This window comes from Ictidomys tridecemlineatus, chromosome 7 (assembly GCF_052094955.1).
Source record: "Ictidomys tridecemlineatus isolate mIctTri1 chromosome 7, mIctTri1.hap1, whole genome shotgun sequence".
Lineage (NCBI taxonomy): Eukaryota > Metazoa > Chordata > Mammalia > Rodentia > Sciuridae > Ictidomys > Ictidomys tridecemlineatus.
This window is the reverse complement of record NC_135483.1, coordinates 1,157,665-1,175,967: the sequence shown is the minus strand read 5'-3', so window position 1 is coordinate 1,175,967 and position 18,303 is coordinate 1,157,665. Positions and strand designations below refer to the sequence as shown.

Sequence of the window (18,303 nt, the reverse complement as noted above, 5' to 3'; positions counted from 1 at the left end):
GCTGGAGATCAAACCCAGGGCTTCCTAAGTGCTAGGCAATGCTCTACCACTGACCCAAACCCTACTCCTTTTAATTAATTAATTTACTTATTTTTAGTTTTAGGTGGACACAATTCGTTTTTTATTTTTATACGGTGATGAGGATCGAACCCACTGCCTCGTGCATGCTAGGAGAGCGCTCTATCACTGAGTCACAATTCCAGCCCTCCTTTTTTTCATTTTATATATTTTAGTTGTAGACACAGTACCTTTATTTATTTGTCTTTATTGCTGAGGATCGAACCTAATTCAAAGGAATGGAGACCTCGCTGGCTGTAAAAGATCCCATTCATAACCGCAAGTGCTTTTAGAAAAGTGCTCTAGAAAAGAGGGCTCAGGGGCCTCTTGGCTGGAACTACATGTTGGGTTCTGCCTAGGGTCGCCTGGGTCTCAGGCTGGTCTCCTGCAGGCCGGCGGCCCCCGGATCCCCTGCGCGCCAAGACCCGGGCGGTTCTCAGCGCTGGACAGCGGAACCCTCGGCCCTCGCTGGGGCTGGGGGTGAGCCTCTCGCTGCAGCTCGCTGCTCCCCAACATTTTCAGGGGGCGATGACCAAAGTCTGAGAGACCCACACCACCCGGGATTTCCCGGAGGCCAGCCCTGCCGCGGGAGAGGTTCACGGACCTGCCAGCGATCCACCCGCCGGCCCGCGCTGCGCCGCGGCCCAGATCCCGACCCCCGCCATCCCGGCCCACTGGCCGGAAGTCCGCACCACCGAGAGGGAGTCGGCTCCTAGAGCGCCTAGAGCGTTCCCGGAAGTCCTCAGGGCGGGATCTCGGATGACTTCCGGTGGCGGCTTGCGGGCCGTCGTGCGGGCTTTGTCGGCTGCTTGCGGGGTCGAGGGCTGGGCGGCCTGGCTACGGCGTCGGGCGCGCGCCGTCCTCTCGCCGCCGGGCGCCGGGTGAGTGGCGTGTTGAGGGCTCGCGGCCGGGCGGGGTCCGGCCCAGCCAAGGCGGGCCGGTCTCCCGGGGCCGCGGCGGCGGCGCCCAAGCCGGCCGTCTCGTCCCCCCAGAGCTTCCTGCGTAATGCCAGGCGCGTTGCCCCGCTCCGCGAGGCCGCCGAGGTGCCACCCGGCCTCTGAGCCGCTCCGAGATGGGCTGCCCAGGCGTTTGCGGGTGCAGGTGCGAGCGTCGCTGCTTTGTGCCTCTGACCCTGTCTCCCTCCCTGCGGCCTCCGCTGGAGATGCATGGCCGGTACCTCTGTGCTGCTGGGGTTAGAGGCGGAGATGAAGCTTGGTCTGAGTCAGCTGCAAGAAACCCCACGTGGGGACAGGTGGTTGGCTGTGCTGTCTCCATTTTCCTGGAAACTTCCTTTTCTCTTAGAAGTCTGTGAGCCCCAGTGGTGTCTCTGCTGATGCCAGGCACGTTTTATCCTCTTTACACACTGGCTGCACCATGATCCAAGGGTCCTCGGGACCCGAGTGTGTGCCTGCGGTTCCCCAGAGTATTAATGTCTTATGTCTACCTAGGATCTGAGAAATGAGTCTTCAGGCAATACCGTGCTCTCCCTATCCACAGAGAGGAGGCCTTTGTCCCTGTCATTCCGGTGACATTACATCGGTGCTTTCACGGTTGTCATAACCAGGGCATTCATCTTATGGAAGGTGCTGGGAGGGATTTCACATTCATCACCTGTGCTGGCCTCTCCTGGAGTTCTGGGATGGATTGCTGTTTCTGGAACAGCCAGCAGGTGATAAGGAGAGAGGGCAGAGCTGGGAAATCCGTAGGACACTTATTAGCCCAGCTGAAAATGGAAGACCCCTAGCTCAGGGAAAGAGACACAGAACACTGTGGTGTCATTGAAACAGTTCAGGAAGCTGTGGGTGCTGTTTGGGCTGGTGGACAGTGCTGGTGAAAGAACACTGGGTTTGTCAGGAAAGGGAGGGTTTTTTTTCTGTTTTCCTTGGGAGAACCCTGAGAGCAGCTGCTAGGGTCAGAAAACAGTGGCCTTATAGTGAAGAGGGAGAAGAGGAGCCAGAGAGAGCAGCTAGCAGGTGGTTCTGCTTCTCTTTGACCTTGAACAAGTCAGTTCCTTGAATCCCTTGGAAGGTTCTGAAGAGAACATGCAAAACAAGTGCACCTTGCCTGCCGACTGTCACACACTTGGGGCCTCCACTGCTGCAGCATGTGCACTGCCAGGGCCGAAGCTTAGCAAACCATCCTGCTCTTTCTGTGGGCCTCAAGCAGTAAATTACTGAGAACCAAAGCTGGAATGCCCCTTTACCAGTGCAGATGTGAAGGCTGAACTTCTAGTGCCATAAGGAACACCCCAGTATACCCCAGAGTCACGGTCACTGCTGCTGATACACAGCATCACTGTGCATTTATACCATTCCTGTGATGCTTCTTCCAGTAGATTCCATGTTTTGTAACAGAAAAAGGTCATGTTGTTTCAGAAACCTGGCATAGTTTTACTATTATTTATTTCACTCAAGTTTCTTTAAAGGAAAAAGTATTGATTTAATTTTACTTATATTCACAGAAAAAGGAGCTAAGTAGAAACTTAAGATTGTTGATTTTGAAATATGTTTGTTTAAAGAAAGGTATATTCTATTTAAGAACTTCCTATGAAGTTAAAAAAATATATGAAAACCTTTGTCAGGCACATGGTTTTAAACTGTGTTCTTGTAGACACACAGAAGATTGTTGCCAGATGTGTTGTCACTTTAAACTAGCAGTTAGGTCAGGTGTAATGGCAGCCTGCCTATAATTCCAGTGACTCAGGCAGGAGGATCATAAACTTGAGGCCAGACTCAGCACAGACCCTGTCTCAAAATTAAAAATAAATAAAAAACTGGGCATGGTGGTATACATTGGATGTAATCCCAGTAGCTCTGGAGGCTGAGGCAGGAGGATTGAGAGCCAGCCTCAGCAATGGTGAGGTTCTAAGCAATTTAGTAAGACCCTGTCTGTAAATAAAATACAAAATAGAGCTGGATAGGACTGAGGATGTGGCTCAGTGGTCAAGTGTCCCTGTGTTCAATCCCTAGTACTGGGGAAAAAAAAAAAAAAAGCCTGGTGTGGTGCAGGACTGTAATCTCAGTGGCTCAGGAGGCTGAGGCAAGAGGATCTCAAGTTCAAAACCAGCCTCAGCAAAAGCAAGGTGCCAAGCAACTCAAACTTAGTCAGACCCTGTCTCTAAATAAAATATAAAATAGGGCTGGGGATATGGCTCAGTGGTCAAGTGCCCCTGAGTTCAATCCCTGGTACCCCTCAAAATAAATAAATAAATGAAAAGGTTGGGGTTGTAGCTCAGTGGTAGAGTCCCTGGGTTCAATCCCAAGTACACGGGGGAAGAAAAATCAATGTATTACTGATTAGAACAGCCAAGAAACCACATTCCTACTCCTAATTCATTCCCTCATTTTCCTGGTACTGGGGATCGAACCGAGGGATACTCTACCACTTAACTGCACCCACTGCCCCTTATTTAATATTTTGAGACAGGGTCTTGCTAATTGATGAGGTCATAATACTAATCCTACCTGATATCTCAGCAAAATATCTGTAAAAGTGACATCACACTTAGGAAAGAAAACAGTCTCCATGAGGAAATGGGTGTGGAGGCCGGCAGACTGGGATTCAAGCCTTAGCTGCCCTTGTTGGCTTGGTACCTTAGATCCTAGCCTTAGCTGCCCTTGTTGGCTTGGTACCTTAGATCCTAGCCTTAGCTGCCCTTGTTGGCTTGGTACCTTGGGTGACTTTTTTCTTATTCTGTTTCCTCTGTGAATAGTGGAGTACATGGTGCCCTCTGAGGGTTGCATGAGGTGATGCCAGTCCAGTGCTCAGCACTGCGTGGCCAGAGCATGAGGACACAATCCCTTTCCTGGGTCCTGAAGCAGTTGGCACAAGAGTGAGGCACACAAAGCACAAAGAGTCACTTTACTAGTCAGTGACCAGGAGACTGAATGCCAGTTAGATCTGTTGCCAGACTTCCCTGTTTAAAACTCGTGGCGTGGAGGAGCAGAGCAGAACACATGCCCTGGAAACCGCTGGCTCAGGAAGGGGGAAGAGGTTGGCCTGAAGGCCTGGTCACTGACCAGTTTTGTTTTGCAGATTCATCTTACCTACTTGGGGCAGAATGCTGTCTCTGACATAGTGGGGGTGCAAGAGCCCTGAAAGTTTTTGAGTAGGAGATTGACAGCTGATTCATGCTTTTAAAGGCTCCTTCTGCTGCTATATAGAAGATGGAAAAGAAGAAATATGGAGTTAGGAGGCTGTTGCACCTGTGTGGTGACAAGTGGGGATGGAGGATGGCATTTGACATTTGAGACACTGTCAGGTGCCTTCAGCAGTGTGCAGGCCTGGCCTGCAGGTCTGCTGATGGGTTGGACTTGCGATGTCAGTGGAAGAGCAGGGAGTCCGGATTGCAGTCTGGTCTGAACAGATGAAGTAATGTGGCCTCGCTACAGAAGGGGCAGATGGGAAGAGCAACCTCTGTTCTGAAGTTTGACCCATTAGTTTGAGAAGCTGAGCGCATCCAAGTGCGGGCATCAGGTTGGGAGCTGTCAGGTGCGGGAGCGGGGAGAGAGCCAGGCTGTAGGTAGAAGTGCGTGTCGTCTTCAGTGGATGGGTCTGTCTCCTCAGAGGCTGTGGAGATGGAGAGGAGATCTGAGCACTGAGCTTAGTGTATGGGAGGGTGGAGATGGTCAGAGGACACCAGGAGGGAGTTATGGTCAGAAAGGGATAGTCGGGAGAGGTTGTCCAAGAAGCCCATTGACAGGGTGGCCTCCAGAGGGGCAAGTCAGTAGCTGGCAGGTATGGACAGGGATTGAGTTGCGTGAGCATCCATGGCCGGGCCCACTGAGCTGACGAGGTGGGCTGCGAGGGTGAGAGTGCTGGAGGAAGTCCAGTGAAGAGGAAAAGGTGGAGAAATGAGCGCCGTGACCCTGTGTGGCTGCAGGGGAGAGCGCGGGTGGAGCTGGAGAGAATAGAGTTAGGAAGTGGGGGGTGTGTTTTGGTGGTTGTTTATGTGGTTCTATGGATTGAACGCTTATGTGCTTTACCACTGAGCTACATCCCAGACTTTTTTACTTTTTATTTTGCGACAGGGTCTCACTGAGTGGCCTGGGTTGGCCTCAAACTTGAGACCCTCTTGTCTCAACCTTCTGAGTATCTGGGATTATAGCTGTGAACCACCATATCCCACCTGTTTTTATTCTTTTTTGGTATCGGGGATTGAACTCAGGAGCACTTACCACTGAGCCATATCCCCAGCCCTTTTTAATATTTTATTTAGAGACAGGGTCTCACTGAGTGGTTTAGTACCTCACAATTGCAGAGGCTGGCTTTGAACTCATGATCCTCCTGTCTCAGCCTCCTGAGCCACTGGGATTACAGGTGTGCACCACAGTGTTTCACTGTGCTGCCCAGGCTGGTCCCAGACTCCTGGGCTCAAGTGATCCTCCTGCTTCAGCCTTCCCAGTGAGTAGGAGTATAGGCACATGACAAAGGTTTTTAGGTGGGTGGAAAACTGTGTTGCTGTGTCCTGGTGGCAATGGTGGGCTGGAGGGATCATGGGATTAGATTGCAGAGAGGAAGTGAATTATGACTGGGGAACTCCAGTTGGGTCAAGGACAACTTCACAGAGCAAGAGGTAGGTGGGGGAGTGGACATGCTGTCCCACTGCTTACCGTTTCTCATTGAAGAGGAGGAGCCAGGTTATCACCTAAAGGTCAGAAGAGAGTGATGGACATGATTTTAGAGGAAGCACAAGGGAGTGTAGAGCATTCTGGCAGCTCTCGGTCCCCAGGCAGTACGAGCACACCCACAGGTCAGCAGGCAAGCTAAATGTGACCAGAGCCGGGTCCCACACCAGCTGGTAGGTGTGAAAGGGCAGGGGAATTGGGATTATATGAAGAGGCTACTGTACAGGCATCCCTAGGTTCTGGAGATGCCAAAACGGGTGGATATACTTAGTTCCTGTGTGTAACATCGTATTTGCTGTAGCCTATGAATAACCTCCAAATACTTTAAATCACCTCATGTTATTTATACTTAACACATGCAAATAGTTATTCTATATTTTTTGAGGGAATAATGCAAGAAAAATGTTTGCGTATGTCCCATACACAATTTTACATTTTAAATACATTTGATATGAGGTTGGTTGGAGTGTGGATGTGAATCTCGGGATGAACGGGGCAGCTGTGTGAAATGATGTAGTGACTGTACAGGAGGGAGTGCCAAGTGGCTGCAGTACGCTGAGCCTGGAGTCCTTACTGGGTGAGGACAGAAGGCCGCACCGGAAGGAAAGAGAGACAGTGAAGAGAAGGTCGGGTTGATGCATTTAATAGTTCAGGAATATACATCTTGACTTTTGACTAGAGTTCCAGCCATATTCCTACCCTCTGCGACCCACCCAGAGCATACCAAGGGTCACCAGGGGTCCTCACCACAGAACCCCCTGTCCTGGAGTTGGACGTGTCGGAGGTGGACCTACAAAGAAGCCTTTCTACATGGAGGTGGCTGGTGGGTGAGATGAGCACACATAGTGGAGGAGGGTTGGGAGTGTGGGCAGAGGAAACTCTTCCTCTCCCACTTGCAGCGTCTGAGCTGAGTCTTGCACCTGCTTCAGCACCTTCCTGTTAACCAAGGGAAAGATGATCTTTTTCTGTCGTTTCAGATTCTGCATAGGAGCTGGTAACAAGAAGATTGACTTTGAAACTTGAATTCCTGAGGATGAAAATTCACATAATATGATGTCAGACAAACTGACAGTGATGGAGCCCCCTGCCCCTGAATCTGGGGAAGTCCAGGAAGCCAGGTTAGGGCAGCTATTGAGAAACCCAGAAGGGCAGAGCCTGGAGAGTCCTCCCTCACAGGAGGGGGACTTCAGGCAGGTGACAGTGACCCACTGGAAAATCCAAACAGGAGAGACAGCCCAGGTGTGCGTTAAGTCAGGAAGAGACACTGTTCTGAACTCAAACATTCTTATACTTCAGAGGGAGCTCATAGAAGGGGAGGCACATCCTTGCGATATTTGTGGTAAAAGCTTCCCTTTTAATTCAGACCTAATTAGGCATCGGATTTCTCATACTGGGGAGAAGTCTTACACATGGGATCACTGTGGGAAAGGCTCTGGGCAGACCCCACAGCTCCCTGAGCATCAGAGGGTCCACACTGGAGACCGACTCGGTGTGTGCAATGTGTGTGGGAAAGACTTCATCCACTATGCAGACCTAATTGAGCATCAGCGAGTGCACGTGGGAGAAAAACCTTTCAAGTGTGCTCAGTGTGGGAAAGCCTTCTGTCACAGCTCCGACTTGCTGCGGCACCAGAGGGTTCACACCAGAGAGAGGCCCTTTGAGTGCAAAGAGTGTGGGAAAGGCTTCAGTCAGAGCTCCTTACTCATTCGCCATCAGAGAATACACACAGGAGAAAGGCCCTATGAGTGCAACGAGTGTGGGAAGTCCTTCATCAGGAGCTCGAGCCTCATTCGGCACTACCAGGTGCATACTGAAGTGAGGCAGTACGAGTGCAGAGACTGTGGGAAGGCCTTCCGCCATCGCTCGGACCTTGTTGAGCATCAGAGGATTCACACTGGAGAGAGGCCCTTTGAGTGCAGTGAGTGTGGGAAAGCCTTTATTCGGAGTTCAAAGCTTATTCAGCACCAGAGAATTCATACTGGAGAACGGCCGTATGTGTGCAATGAGTGTGGGAAGCGTTTCAGCCAGACGTCCAACTTCACTCAGCATCAGAGAATCCACACTGGGGAGAAACTCTATGAGTGTAACGAGTGTGGGAAGGCCTTCTTTCTGAGTTCCTACCTTATCCGACACCAGAAAATCCACACTGGTGAGCGGGTATATGAATGTAAAGAGTGTGGGAAGGCTTTTCTGCAGAAGGCCCACCTCACAGAACATCAGAAGATCCACACTGGGGACAGACCTTTTGAATGCAAAGACTGTGGGAAAGCCTTCATCCAGAGCTCCAAGCTGCTGCTGCACCAGATTGTCCACACTGGAGAGAAGCCCTATGTGTGCAGCTTCTGTGGGAAGGGCTTCATCCAGAGGTCAAACTTCCTTCAGCACCAGAAGATGCATACGGAGGAGAAGCTCTACGAGTATAGTCAGCATGGGAAGGGCTGTGCCCCGCCCCCAGACTTTGTGCACCAGGAGGGCCTTTCTCTGGATGAGGCCCCCATGCATTTGGCTAAGAGAGCCACAGGACAGGGGGATTGTGCAGACAGTGTATAGAAGATCACTCTGGCTCTGGGAGTGGTCTTTGGTAATGGGTGGACTTAGCATTCATGTGACTTGTGAGAGTGGGATGTGTAGTTTCCTTGATCTAGACAGCCTGGTTTTGGAGTGGACTGCCATCAGGGCAGGAGAACTGAAGAACCTGGTGGCTGGCCTGAGCTGGGGTGGGCTCAGGGTGGGAAGGTCGTCTCAAGAAAAGGTAGGTTTCCTCACAATCATAACCCACACTTGAGCTAAGTCGTTTAAGTGCACAGCTGAGTGTCTAATCCTGTTACTCAAGAGAGAGTTACCTATCAGAAAGACTGAAGAGCGAGACTCAGAACCAGCCCTGCCCCGTCCTAAGGTCTCTGCTCCTTGACCACTCAGCTTCTGGCCAGGCAGGTGATACATGCTATTTCCCATGTTCTCCAGGTTGTTTCCGCCTCTGTTCTTTGAAGGGTCTTCCTTGCCCTGCTGATTCCTGATCACGGTGCGAGGCTCCTCAGGCGTCACATTAAGCCGAGTTTCCCTGGTGCTTAGCCAAGCAGGCTCCGTGCTTCTCTGGCTCAGTGCTTTCTCTGCTACTGTACTTCTTTGATGTACCAGAATCACGAATTCTCTCCCCTCACACTCAGATCCTTTATGTGTCCCCAGTGTCTGGCACATGGCAATAAAAAGCACCCCCAGATCTGGGTGTAATAGGCGTTGACTTATTGCCACTTTTAATGTTAGCATATGCTTTGTTCATCTGGCACCAGTGTGATCTGTTGTGCTGGAGGTGTCTTCTCTTGTGTCCTAGCAGCTCCAGGATTAATTTGTCTTCTGTCATTTCCTTGCTCACATTGTCATTTGTGACATTTGAAAAAAATATATTGAGGTCTAAAGAGAATAATCCTAGATAATGGAAAAAACGAGTAAGGCACTGTCCATCCCAAAGCCACTGAATGCAGTGGGGAGGACAGATGTGGTGTATGACTGGTGTGTCGAAATAGAAGAGTGTTCTGGGTCCTGTAGGACCTTAGGTAAGAAGGAGACTGTTACTGTCTCATGGATCTGGAAGGCTTCACAGAGGAGGGACATTTTAGCTGCTCCAGAGAGGGCAGTGGGTGCTTGTCAGCTAGAGGAGGAGAAATGACCTGGGGGAGGGAATCCCAGGGGACAGCAGACAGGATTGCCATGTGGTTGGGCTGTCGGAACCGGGAAGTTCAGTCCATGGTGAACAGCAGCTGGCTCTGAGGTGGTACAGAACAACTCTCGCCCAGAAGGACACAGTTTGAGCTCTTAACACGTTCTAGGGACCCTGGAAGCCTTGAAGGGGCGGGCCATTCTAAACAGACTGTACACAGAGTCCACTTCCTGGAAAATGCCATCACTTGATGTTGCAGACAGTCAAGAAAGGGGCATTACTGGCCACTTTAACCGGGACAAGGGAATCCCCACACCTGTGTAACCACCCCCACAATTAAAAAGACGTCTTTCATCCAAAAGTTTCCACTTGCCCTTGCCAGCCAGCTCCAGCCCAGCCCCAGTGACCACTGTGTCAGTGAAGGTCAGTGTTGCTTGTCCTAGAGCCCCACCCACATGAGCGCAGCCGGTGATGTGTGGAAACGGAAGTGTGTTCACTTCTGTTGCTAGTGCATACTCTTGTCCCTTAGACTCAACAGGTTGTGTTTTAGTGGTAGTCTTTGTCAAGTGGTGTTTCACTGCATGGAAAATTTGTCATTTGTTTATTCATCCATCTATTGGAAATTTGAGTTTCCACTTTGGGCTCTTAAAAATAAAATTGCTGGGAATTCTGGGAATGTAGCTCAGTGGTGGAGTGCTTGCCTAGCATGCTCAAGGTCCGGGGATCATCCCCAGTACCAGGGCAGGTGGAGGGAGAATAAAACTGCTATGAACATTTGTGTAAATTTATTTATTTGCACATGGGGTTTTCTTTTGGGTGAATACCTACAGCTTCTATTGCCAAGTTTTAAGATAATTGTTCATTCAGGCGCTGTAACAAAACACTCTGAGCTGGGAGGGCTTAAGAACAATAGGAATTCATTTCTTGTGGCTCTGGAGGCTGGGAAGTACAAGGTCAAGTGCAGGCAGATTTGGTGAGGGTCCTCCTCCATAGGTGGGTGTCCTGTAACCCCCACGGCAGGAAGAACAAGGAGTTTTCTCCGGCCTTTCACAGTTCATTTGGGAAGACTCTGCCCTGGACATCTGATCATCTCAAAGGCCTCACCTCCTCATACCACCACTTGGGGGGTTGGGATTTCAGCATAAATATGGGGTGTACTAAACAGTCCATTGCCATGAACGTGTTTTGGTGGGAAATCCCAACAGTCTCCTGGTGACCCGTCTTCTCTTCCTGCCAACGTTGGTGCTGTCACCATCTCGCCTGGGGTCAGGGTTGATTTGCCTGCTGAACGGTGCCCAGTGCCTGTCTGCATCATCTTTTGTGATGTGTCTGTCCGTGTTTTTTGCTCATGTTTAAGGTGGGTTGTCTTTCTTTTTTTTTTTTTTTTTTTTTTTAAAGAGAGAGTGAGAGAGGGGGAGAGAGAGAGAGAGAATTTTTAATATTTATTTTTTAGTTCTCGGCGGACACAACATCTTTGTTGGTATGTGGTGCTGAGGATCGAACCCGGGCCGCACGCATGCCAGGCGAGCGCGCTACCGCTTGAGCCACATCGCCAGCCCTGGGTTGTCTTTCTTGCTTTTTGTGCTAGGGATTGACTCAGGGAGCTCCACCCCTGAGTGGCGCCAGGCCTTTCTATATTTTGTTTTGAGGCAGGGTCTCCCTAAGTTGCTGAAGCTGGCCTTGAACTTGTGCTCCTCCTACCTCAAGCTCCTAAGTAGCTGGGATTACAGGTGTCCTCCACTATACCTGGACAGATTTTTAAAAACTTTTTTATTAAACCTAACTTATTGGAGTCTTCTATTTATTTATTTATATGTGGTGCTGAGAATCAAACCCAGTGTCTCACACATGTCAGGCAAGCGCTCCACCACTGAGCTGTGAGCCCAGCCCTATCAGAATCTTTTTTAGCTAATTAATGATTTTTAAGAAATATTTGCTGCTGGGTGTAGTGACCTACACCTGTAATCCCAGTAACTCTGGAGCTGAGGCAGGAGAATCTCAAGTTCAAGGCCAGCTTCGCCGATTTAGTGAAATCCTGTTTAAAAAAAAATAAGGCTGGGGTGTAGCTCAGTAATACAGCACCCCAGGTTTAATTTCTAGGCTGAAAAACAAACAAAAAATGTTTGCCTGCTTAAGGCCATTGCTGTTTTCTTATGTGGCTGAAGTGGAACGTGGACCATTTTGGCTGCTGCAGTTAGGTCCCCGACCTCCTGGAGCTCATTTTCAGTGTGCGGTCAGGCTCTCGCCCACGTGGGCAGCTGCTGTGTCTGCACTGTGTTGGGAGACTTCTTTCCCATATAGTGAGCTTCTCTACCTTTGGAAAGCTTTAGGGTCATGTGCGAGTGGCTGCTGCTTTAGCTCAATGTGGTACTTGATTCACATAGTTTTATAACAGGTATTGGAAGTTGTTCATTTTTATTTTTTTCCAAGATTGTTTTGACTATTCTAGGTGCTTTGCATTTTCCTACAAAATTCAGTGTCAATTTGTCAAATCCTGTGTTGTGTAGATCAGTGTAGGGATAATCGGCATTTTAACAACCCTAACTTTTTTGGCTCTTGAACTCTGCATACCAAAGTTCTTCCATTTTGTCCCTCCCATACTGAGCCCAGGAGCACTCTGCCACTGAGCTATGTCTCCAGCACTTTGTGATTTTTGAGACAGTGTCTCGCTGAGTTGCTGAGGCTGTCCTACTTTGATCCTCCTGCCTCGGCCTCCCAAGTCACTGGGATTACAGGTGTGCACCACGGTGCCCAGCTCAGTTCTTTTAAGTTTGAGGCTTCTATTGTGGCAAGGAACGTAGTTTGCCTTTGAGGGCATATGCCTTCTGCCGTTGTTTGCCTGTTGGTGTTTGTGAATGTTGATCAGGTCAAGCTGTTTGCTAGTCTAACTCATGTTTCCTTTGTCCTTTCTGGTTTTCTTCCCCACTACTCATTTGCTTTACTCGGCACTTCTCCCAGTAATGTACTCAGAGTTGGATTCATGAGTTATAATTCCGTTTTGTCAGCTCTGGTTTTGGGTGTGTAAACTTTTGGAATCGTGATTTCCTTCTTTTCATTTCCTCCCACTTCAGGATTGTGTCCATTTGTCCATCTGGGTGCTCTACCACTGAGCCACATCCCTAACCCTTTTAAGTTTTTATTTTGAGACATGGTCTCAATAAGTTCCGAGACAGGCCTTAAATTTCTGATATTTCTGTCTCAGCCTCCAGAGTCTCTGGGATTATACATCTGGCAGAATTGTTTTCTTGATGACTTTTTTCTCTCTTAAAGTCTCCCTCCCAGCCACTGGGTGTGGCGATGCACCATGTAGTCCTTGGGAGGTGGGGACAGGAGGATTGCAAGTTCAAGGCCAGCCTCAGGATTTAGCAAGACCCTAGGAAATTTAGTGATACACTATCTCAAAAAAGGAATGGGGATGTGGCTCAGTGGTTAAGAACCTCTGGGTTCAATCCCTGTTGCAGAAAAAAAGGAAAAACAAAATTCCCTCTTAGCTGATGTGGTGTACACCAGTAATCCCAGCTACTCAGGAGGCTCTGGTGGGTAGAGCACCCGTCAAATGGAACCCAATTAAATTTGAATTTCAGGGGCTGGGGTTGTGGCTCAGTGGCAGAGCACTTGCCTAGCATATGTGAGGCACTGAGTTCGATCCTCAGCACCACATTAAAAAGAAAAAAACCAAAAACCCCTTCAGTTTTCCTACAAGTCTGTGCTACACAGACGGCGATCACCAGTCCACCAGGTCTCTCTCCTCAGCTTCCTGCTCACTGCCAGTGGCAGAAACTGCTGACCCCGTTAGTGGGCAGAATCCAGGAGTGCGTCCATTTCTCACAGGGCAGGGTGGGGGGAGGTTGTCCCGGGCAGTCTGCACCACTCACTGCCTTTCTCAGCCTGTGGGAAGATGGGCGTGTGGCCTGGAGGACAGGACCCTCCTGCTCTCATCCCCTGGGAACCAGTCAGCCACACCAGGTCCTGAGCCCGACAGAACTGTGGCTCCCTGGGGGCATGCATCGTGAGCGTGGGAGGCTCCACGAGGGTATTGGTGGTCTCTGCCCACAGGGTGCCTAGTGGAGCCGGAGGTGGGGAGGGGATGTGGGTGGAGTGAGGGTCACCACAGAAAATGCCACAAGGCACAGACTTAAAGGAAACAATAAGGTGATTCTCCCCATTTCCACGGTTGGTTGGGCATCCTGTACTTTCATGAGCTGAACATGCAACAGCAAGTTGGAACTCCATCTTACCCGGTAGAGAGCAGCGGGTGCAGGAGCCCTGCGGGCACAGCTCCCGGGGCTGATGGCGGGAGGCTGTGGTCACAGGCTGCCTAGCTGTAGATGAAGGCCTTGAAAGCCGCCAGGTGGCTCTAAGCAGAAGAGTGGCCCTGTCAGCAAGAGCAGTGGTCACCTAGCCCAGGCAGATTCCAGGGTGCACGGGGCAGGATGCTGTGGTGGGAGGAGGTCCAAATGCAGAGGAGACCAAGCCACCTCTCCCAAGCACCTGGGCCAGCAGTCCAGCTGCCCTTCCAGATCACAGTAGGCTATTCCTTCCCAAGGCAGCCCTCCTGGAAGAAGGGGGACTCCCCTTCATATGGTAAGTCCTGGTGGCCTTCACTGCTCACAGGAGGGCTGCAGTACAGGTCTGTGGACTTCGCTGAGGGCCAGGGCCGACACCTCCGGGAACACCCCTGTGCTACCACCCTCCACATCACGTTTACTGTCTCCAGAATCTACTCCCAGTCTGAGTTGTGGCCTCTGTTGGACCTGGGGCAGAAATCAGTGCTTGCTTGCAGCTACTCAGACCTGCAGTGGGCCCTGGCCATGTGCCTCCAGCAAAACCTTGGTCCACTACGGCTGTGATGGCCAGCCTCACACTACCCGGGCACCTGCTCACCCTTCTCCAGCCCCAGAGGGAGGACGCTGTCCTCACTTCCTTTCAGTCCCTGACTGCCCGGGGTTGGCTTCTCTCCTGTGGCTGGGTGGAAGCAGACCTTGCTCCAGGGAGGGCCCCCCACCTCCAGGCTGCGCCTGCTTCCAGGACTCCACGGCCACACTGCAGCCCAGGCCTTGCAGCAGCTCATACTGCCATAAACGATGCTGCCAACTACAGGCATTTTCTCACTGCCGCACTCCCACTGGACACAATAACCGGGAGGTGACAAGCGACTTGAAGGTTGAAACGGGAACTCAATGTAGCCTCCTTATTGCAAAACAGCAGAGGTATATATACCTAACTGATTACACACAGCTTGACTCAATTAGCATCATCCAGTTATGGCAATCAGCCAATAAAGAATCTCCACCAACTTAATGGCTCGATGGCGTTGCCTCACAAACCACTCCTCCTGGCAAACTGCCAGGTGCCATCTTGACTTGATTTGCGGTCCCCAACATCTCACAGTCCTGGAAGCCAGAAATCTGAGGTGAAATCGCCAGAAGTCTTGTTTTCTCCTGGGCTTGCACTTTCTGTGTCTACACAGGCATTTCTCTCTGCATCCAGGTTTCCTTACTTAAGGGTCATAAGCCAAACTGGAAGGGGCCCAACCTAACACCCATTTTTTTTTTTTTAAGAGAGAGTGAGAGAGGAGGGAGAGAGAGAGAGAGAGAGAGAGAGAGAGAGAGAGAGAGAGAGAGAGAGAATTTTTAATATTTATTTTTTAGTTTTCGGCGGACACAACATCTTTGTTGGTATGTGGTGCTGAGGATCGAACCTGGGCCGCACGCATGCCAGGCGAGCATGCTACCGCTTGAGCCACATCCCCAGCCTTCTCTGCAAATTCTTAATCTCTGAATACAGTCACAAGCTGAGCCAGCAGGGTCAAGACTTCAGCATGAGTCGGTGAGGGTACAGTTCAGCCTCTCACAGGCAGGTTTCCCAAAGTCTGTATTCAGTTTCATTCACACACAAGTGGTCATCTGTATTCTGTGTAAATAAGAGACCCACGTTCTCTCCTGAGTGAGGAAAGATGGTGTGTGCTGTTTCAGGAGTGTTGGAAGAGCCGCTTGGCGCATCAGAATAAGGACGAGTGCTGGGCACGGTGCTGCCAGACGGAGGTTGGGATCTCGCGTCCACCCATCTTTCAGCTCCAGTGCATTCTTCACTGCCCACTCCGTGAAAAGGGCTGCACTGGGGGTGTTTCTCTCGGGTCTGGACACTGCTAAATGTTGCCGGCAGGCACGCAGGAGAGCCGCTGCAGGGAAGCCACTTCTCCCCGTCCTCTGCTTCCTTCCGCTTGCTCCCTGCTCTTGCCAAGACAGCGACTGTCGAGGGCCTCCAGCAGCCCTCACCCGAGCCTCAGCTGTCCCTCCACAGGCACAGTCACTCAGGCTCACATGGACGCCCAGCCTCAGCTGTGAGCCTCAGCTGTGAGCACCCCCGCGGGCGATTCCTGCTTGCCTGTCCTGGCCTCACGGGAGCCGCTCCAGAAAACACAGAGTCCGAATTTCAAATCAAAAGAGAGTTTATTTTTTACCTGGCCAGGGACTGCCACCCACCGCAGAGACTCGAGCTCTGTGGGAGGACAGCAGCTTCCTGTCCACCCAAGGAGAAAGCACAAAACCCCAACTCAGTGACGTGCTTATCACAGAAATTAAAACATTGATAATGGGACCGTGGGCTCTGGGCAGGACTCCAGTCAGCAAGCGAGCGATAAACAGAAGCTAAAAATGCAGAGCTCTGCGCCTGAGATGACCACAGTCCTGGGCTCAAGCAGGTGCTAGACAGTCACCCCCTGAACTTGGGTGGGGGTTGGCGGGACAAGAATCTACTTCAAAGTCACGTAGACCCCCAAGGGCACTCACACCCAGGGTGTAGCTCCCCATGCCCATGCCCAGGCAGCATCCTGAGTAGGGCTCAGGGTGTGGGGTACAAAGTGCAGAAAAACAAGTTTTTAAAATAAGAAAACAGCTTTCGTTTCTGTTTCCTAGAAATGGGTCATGCAGTTCTCTCTTCACAGGACAGTGACAAACTAAGACGGAGTTTCTATAGTCACATCATTTTACTTAAATGACTACAGTGACCCTGTTCCTGTAATCCCAACAAGGTGGGAATTGTTGCAAGTGACTAATGAGTCTCTACCAGAGCAATTGCTGTACACACTCAGTACTAGTGACTTATTTGATGCCTGCTTAAAACTACACACATTTTCATCTGTTGTTTTAATATCTATAAACCCTATGTCCTTTATCCTATGCACGGCTACAAGATCAAATTCCTATGTTAATCAATTTGATCATATTTATTTATAACTATGCTGACACACTGACACATCCTGTGACTTAAATCCTATGTTTTACAGTTACAGGATTCTTCTACTATTACGTAGGCTTATTCCTGATGAACTTATCTTATTATCACTTTTCTATGTTATCTTACCTTATTTCTGTAGTCTTTATGTCCATTGCATGTTGATTATTTATTCTATCTTGCCTTATACCTATAACTATGACTTATTGATTATATTGATCAGTTCACACCGTAACACTAGCAGGGTTCCCTGTCCACCTTCCGTGGCCCACGTGCACCTGGGGGTACTGCTCATCAACTGCTGACCAGCTCTACCTGGGCCATTCTGGGAAGCGTCTCTGCATCTACTGAGTAGCACAACTTGGAACCACCTATTCTGGTGTCGGAGCCTGATCCCGGTGGTCCTCACGAGGCCCTCCTCACAATTCTCAGCCCTGGGTCTTTATGGTTCTCTTGACCTCCAAAGACAATTACATTAGGGCCAATGATTGTGTGTTAGACCTTCCTTCTTCATATTTCTGTCTCCTGATTGGACCTGCACACAAAACCGTGAGTTTGTAGCAACCTGGGTCTTGGAAAGAATAGTGGTCTTTTCCACAGGCACCTATTTTCTGTGTGAGGCAGTGGCCAGCCCTTGTGCTGCCTCTGCTGGAACACTTCACTGAGATGAGACTTGAGAGAACCCCAGGTGTCCTGGCCCCGGCTGCAGGGACGTCAGGATGCAGTTTCAGTAGTGGTGTGCAGCTAAGGCTTCCTAATTCCACGTTTTCCCTCAGGTCACAGAGTGGTGTTACGCTTCTGAACTCAGTTCAGAGCCTCCTGCATCTCCAGGCATTCTGTTTAAATACCATTCTAAGCATAACAATTAAAACCCATTGTCTAACAACATGAAAAGTGTTTTCTTCTATCTTCTACAGTTTATTTTTATTTTTTTACTTTATCAAGATGGGGTCTTGCTGTGTTCCACACACTGACTTCTAACTCCTGTAAGAGCCTCAAGTACTTCTCCTGCCTCAGCATCCTGAGTAGCTGAGACTACAGGTGTGCACCAATGGGCCGGCTTATCGTCTGGAGTGTAAATGTCACCTGTGGAGCCTCTGCCAGTCACAGCATTTGATATATCTGCCAGCACACCCTCAAGTTCTGCCCTGAGAGGCTCACAGCTGCCTCCTGCACACCTGTAAGCAGCGCCACATGAGCTTATCATCACATTCCCAGGATGTGCCTGGCCTGCAGAGCACCTGTCCTGCATCAGCACCCACAGGGGCACCAGCCCAGGGAGACATTTCCTGTTTGAACAATTTATATTTTAGTAATTTGTTAGTTGTGCAATATAATTGGGCATTTTAATAAAAAACCCTCTTCCGTTGACTATTCTTTAGCATGTATTTCTCAGTTAAACTGTGATGTATATACATGCATATGTACACATGTACATATACATGCCTACATACATACACATCCTCACCTCCAACTTTCAACTGGAAGGTAATAAAAACTTTGTAAAGTTCAACTAGTTCTTTCATTTGTTCACTTTGGTCCTGGGGATTGAAGCCAGGCCCTGGACATGCCAGATGCTAGGCGAGCTGATATCCCAACAATCACGCCCAGCCTCAAATGTTCAGTGGTAACCCTGACATGCGAACAAGGAGGTGGCACCAATGTGGGCTGGGACACCTCTACAAATGCACACACTTCTCATTAAACAGCTAGCACTTCTACTTG

The 18,303-nt window shown here is 50.0% G+C and overlaps 1 protein-coding gene across 3 annotated transcripts; it reads left to right on the top strand.

Annotated features, from left to right (window-relative positions):
- Window positions 1-784: 784 nt before the first annotated feature.
- Window positions 785-18,091, top strand: Znf623 (zinc finger protein 623). 3 transcript variants are annotated; one of them, XR_005737638.2, is made up of 3 exons: window positions 785-938; window positions 6,662-8,436; window positions 17,524-18,091. XR_005737638.2 is itself a non-coding variant. In XM_005316085.5 (2 exons), the coding sequence occupies exon 2, from the start codon at window positions 6,735-6,737 to the stop codon at window positions 8,232-8,234; it is 1,500 nt and encodes a 499-aa protein (XP_005316142.1). In that variant the 5' UTR covers window positions 785-938; window positions 6,662-6,734; the 3' UTR covers window positions 8,235-10,116. The 3 variants fall into 3 exon arrangements, 2 of the variants coding, with proteins under 2 accessions (XP_005316142.1, XP_021579327.1); XM_005316085.5 differs by lacking the exon at window positions 17,524-18,091 and having other exon boundaries at window positions 6,662-10,116; XM_021723652.3 differs by lacking the exons at window positions 785-938; window positions 17,524-18,091 and adding an exon at window positions 963-1,158 and having other exon boundaries at window positions 6,662-10,116.
- The last annotated feature ends 212 nt before the right edge of the window (window positions 18,092-18,303 follow it).

Coding starts and splice junctions, on each gene's coding strand:
- Znf623 (XM_005316085.5), top strand. CDS start 6,735: ATGATGTCAGACAAACTGACAGTGATGGAGCCCCCTGCCCCTGAATCT.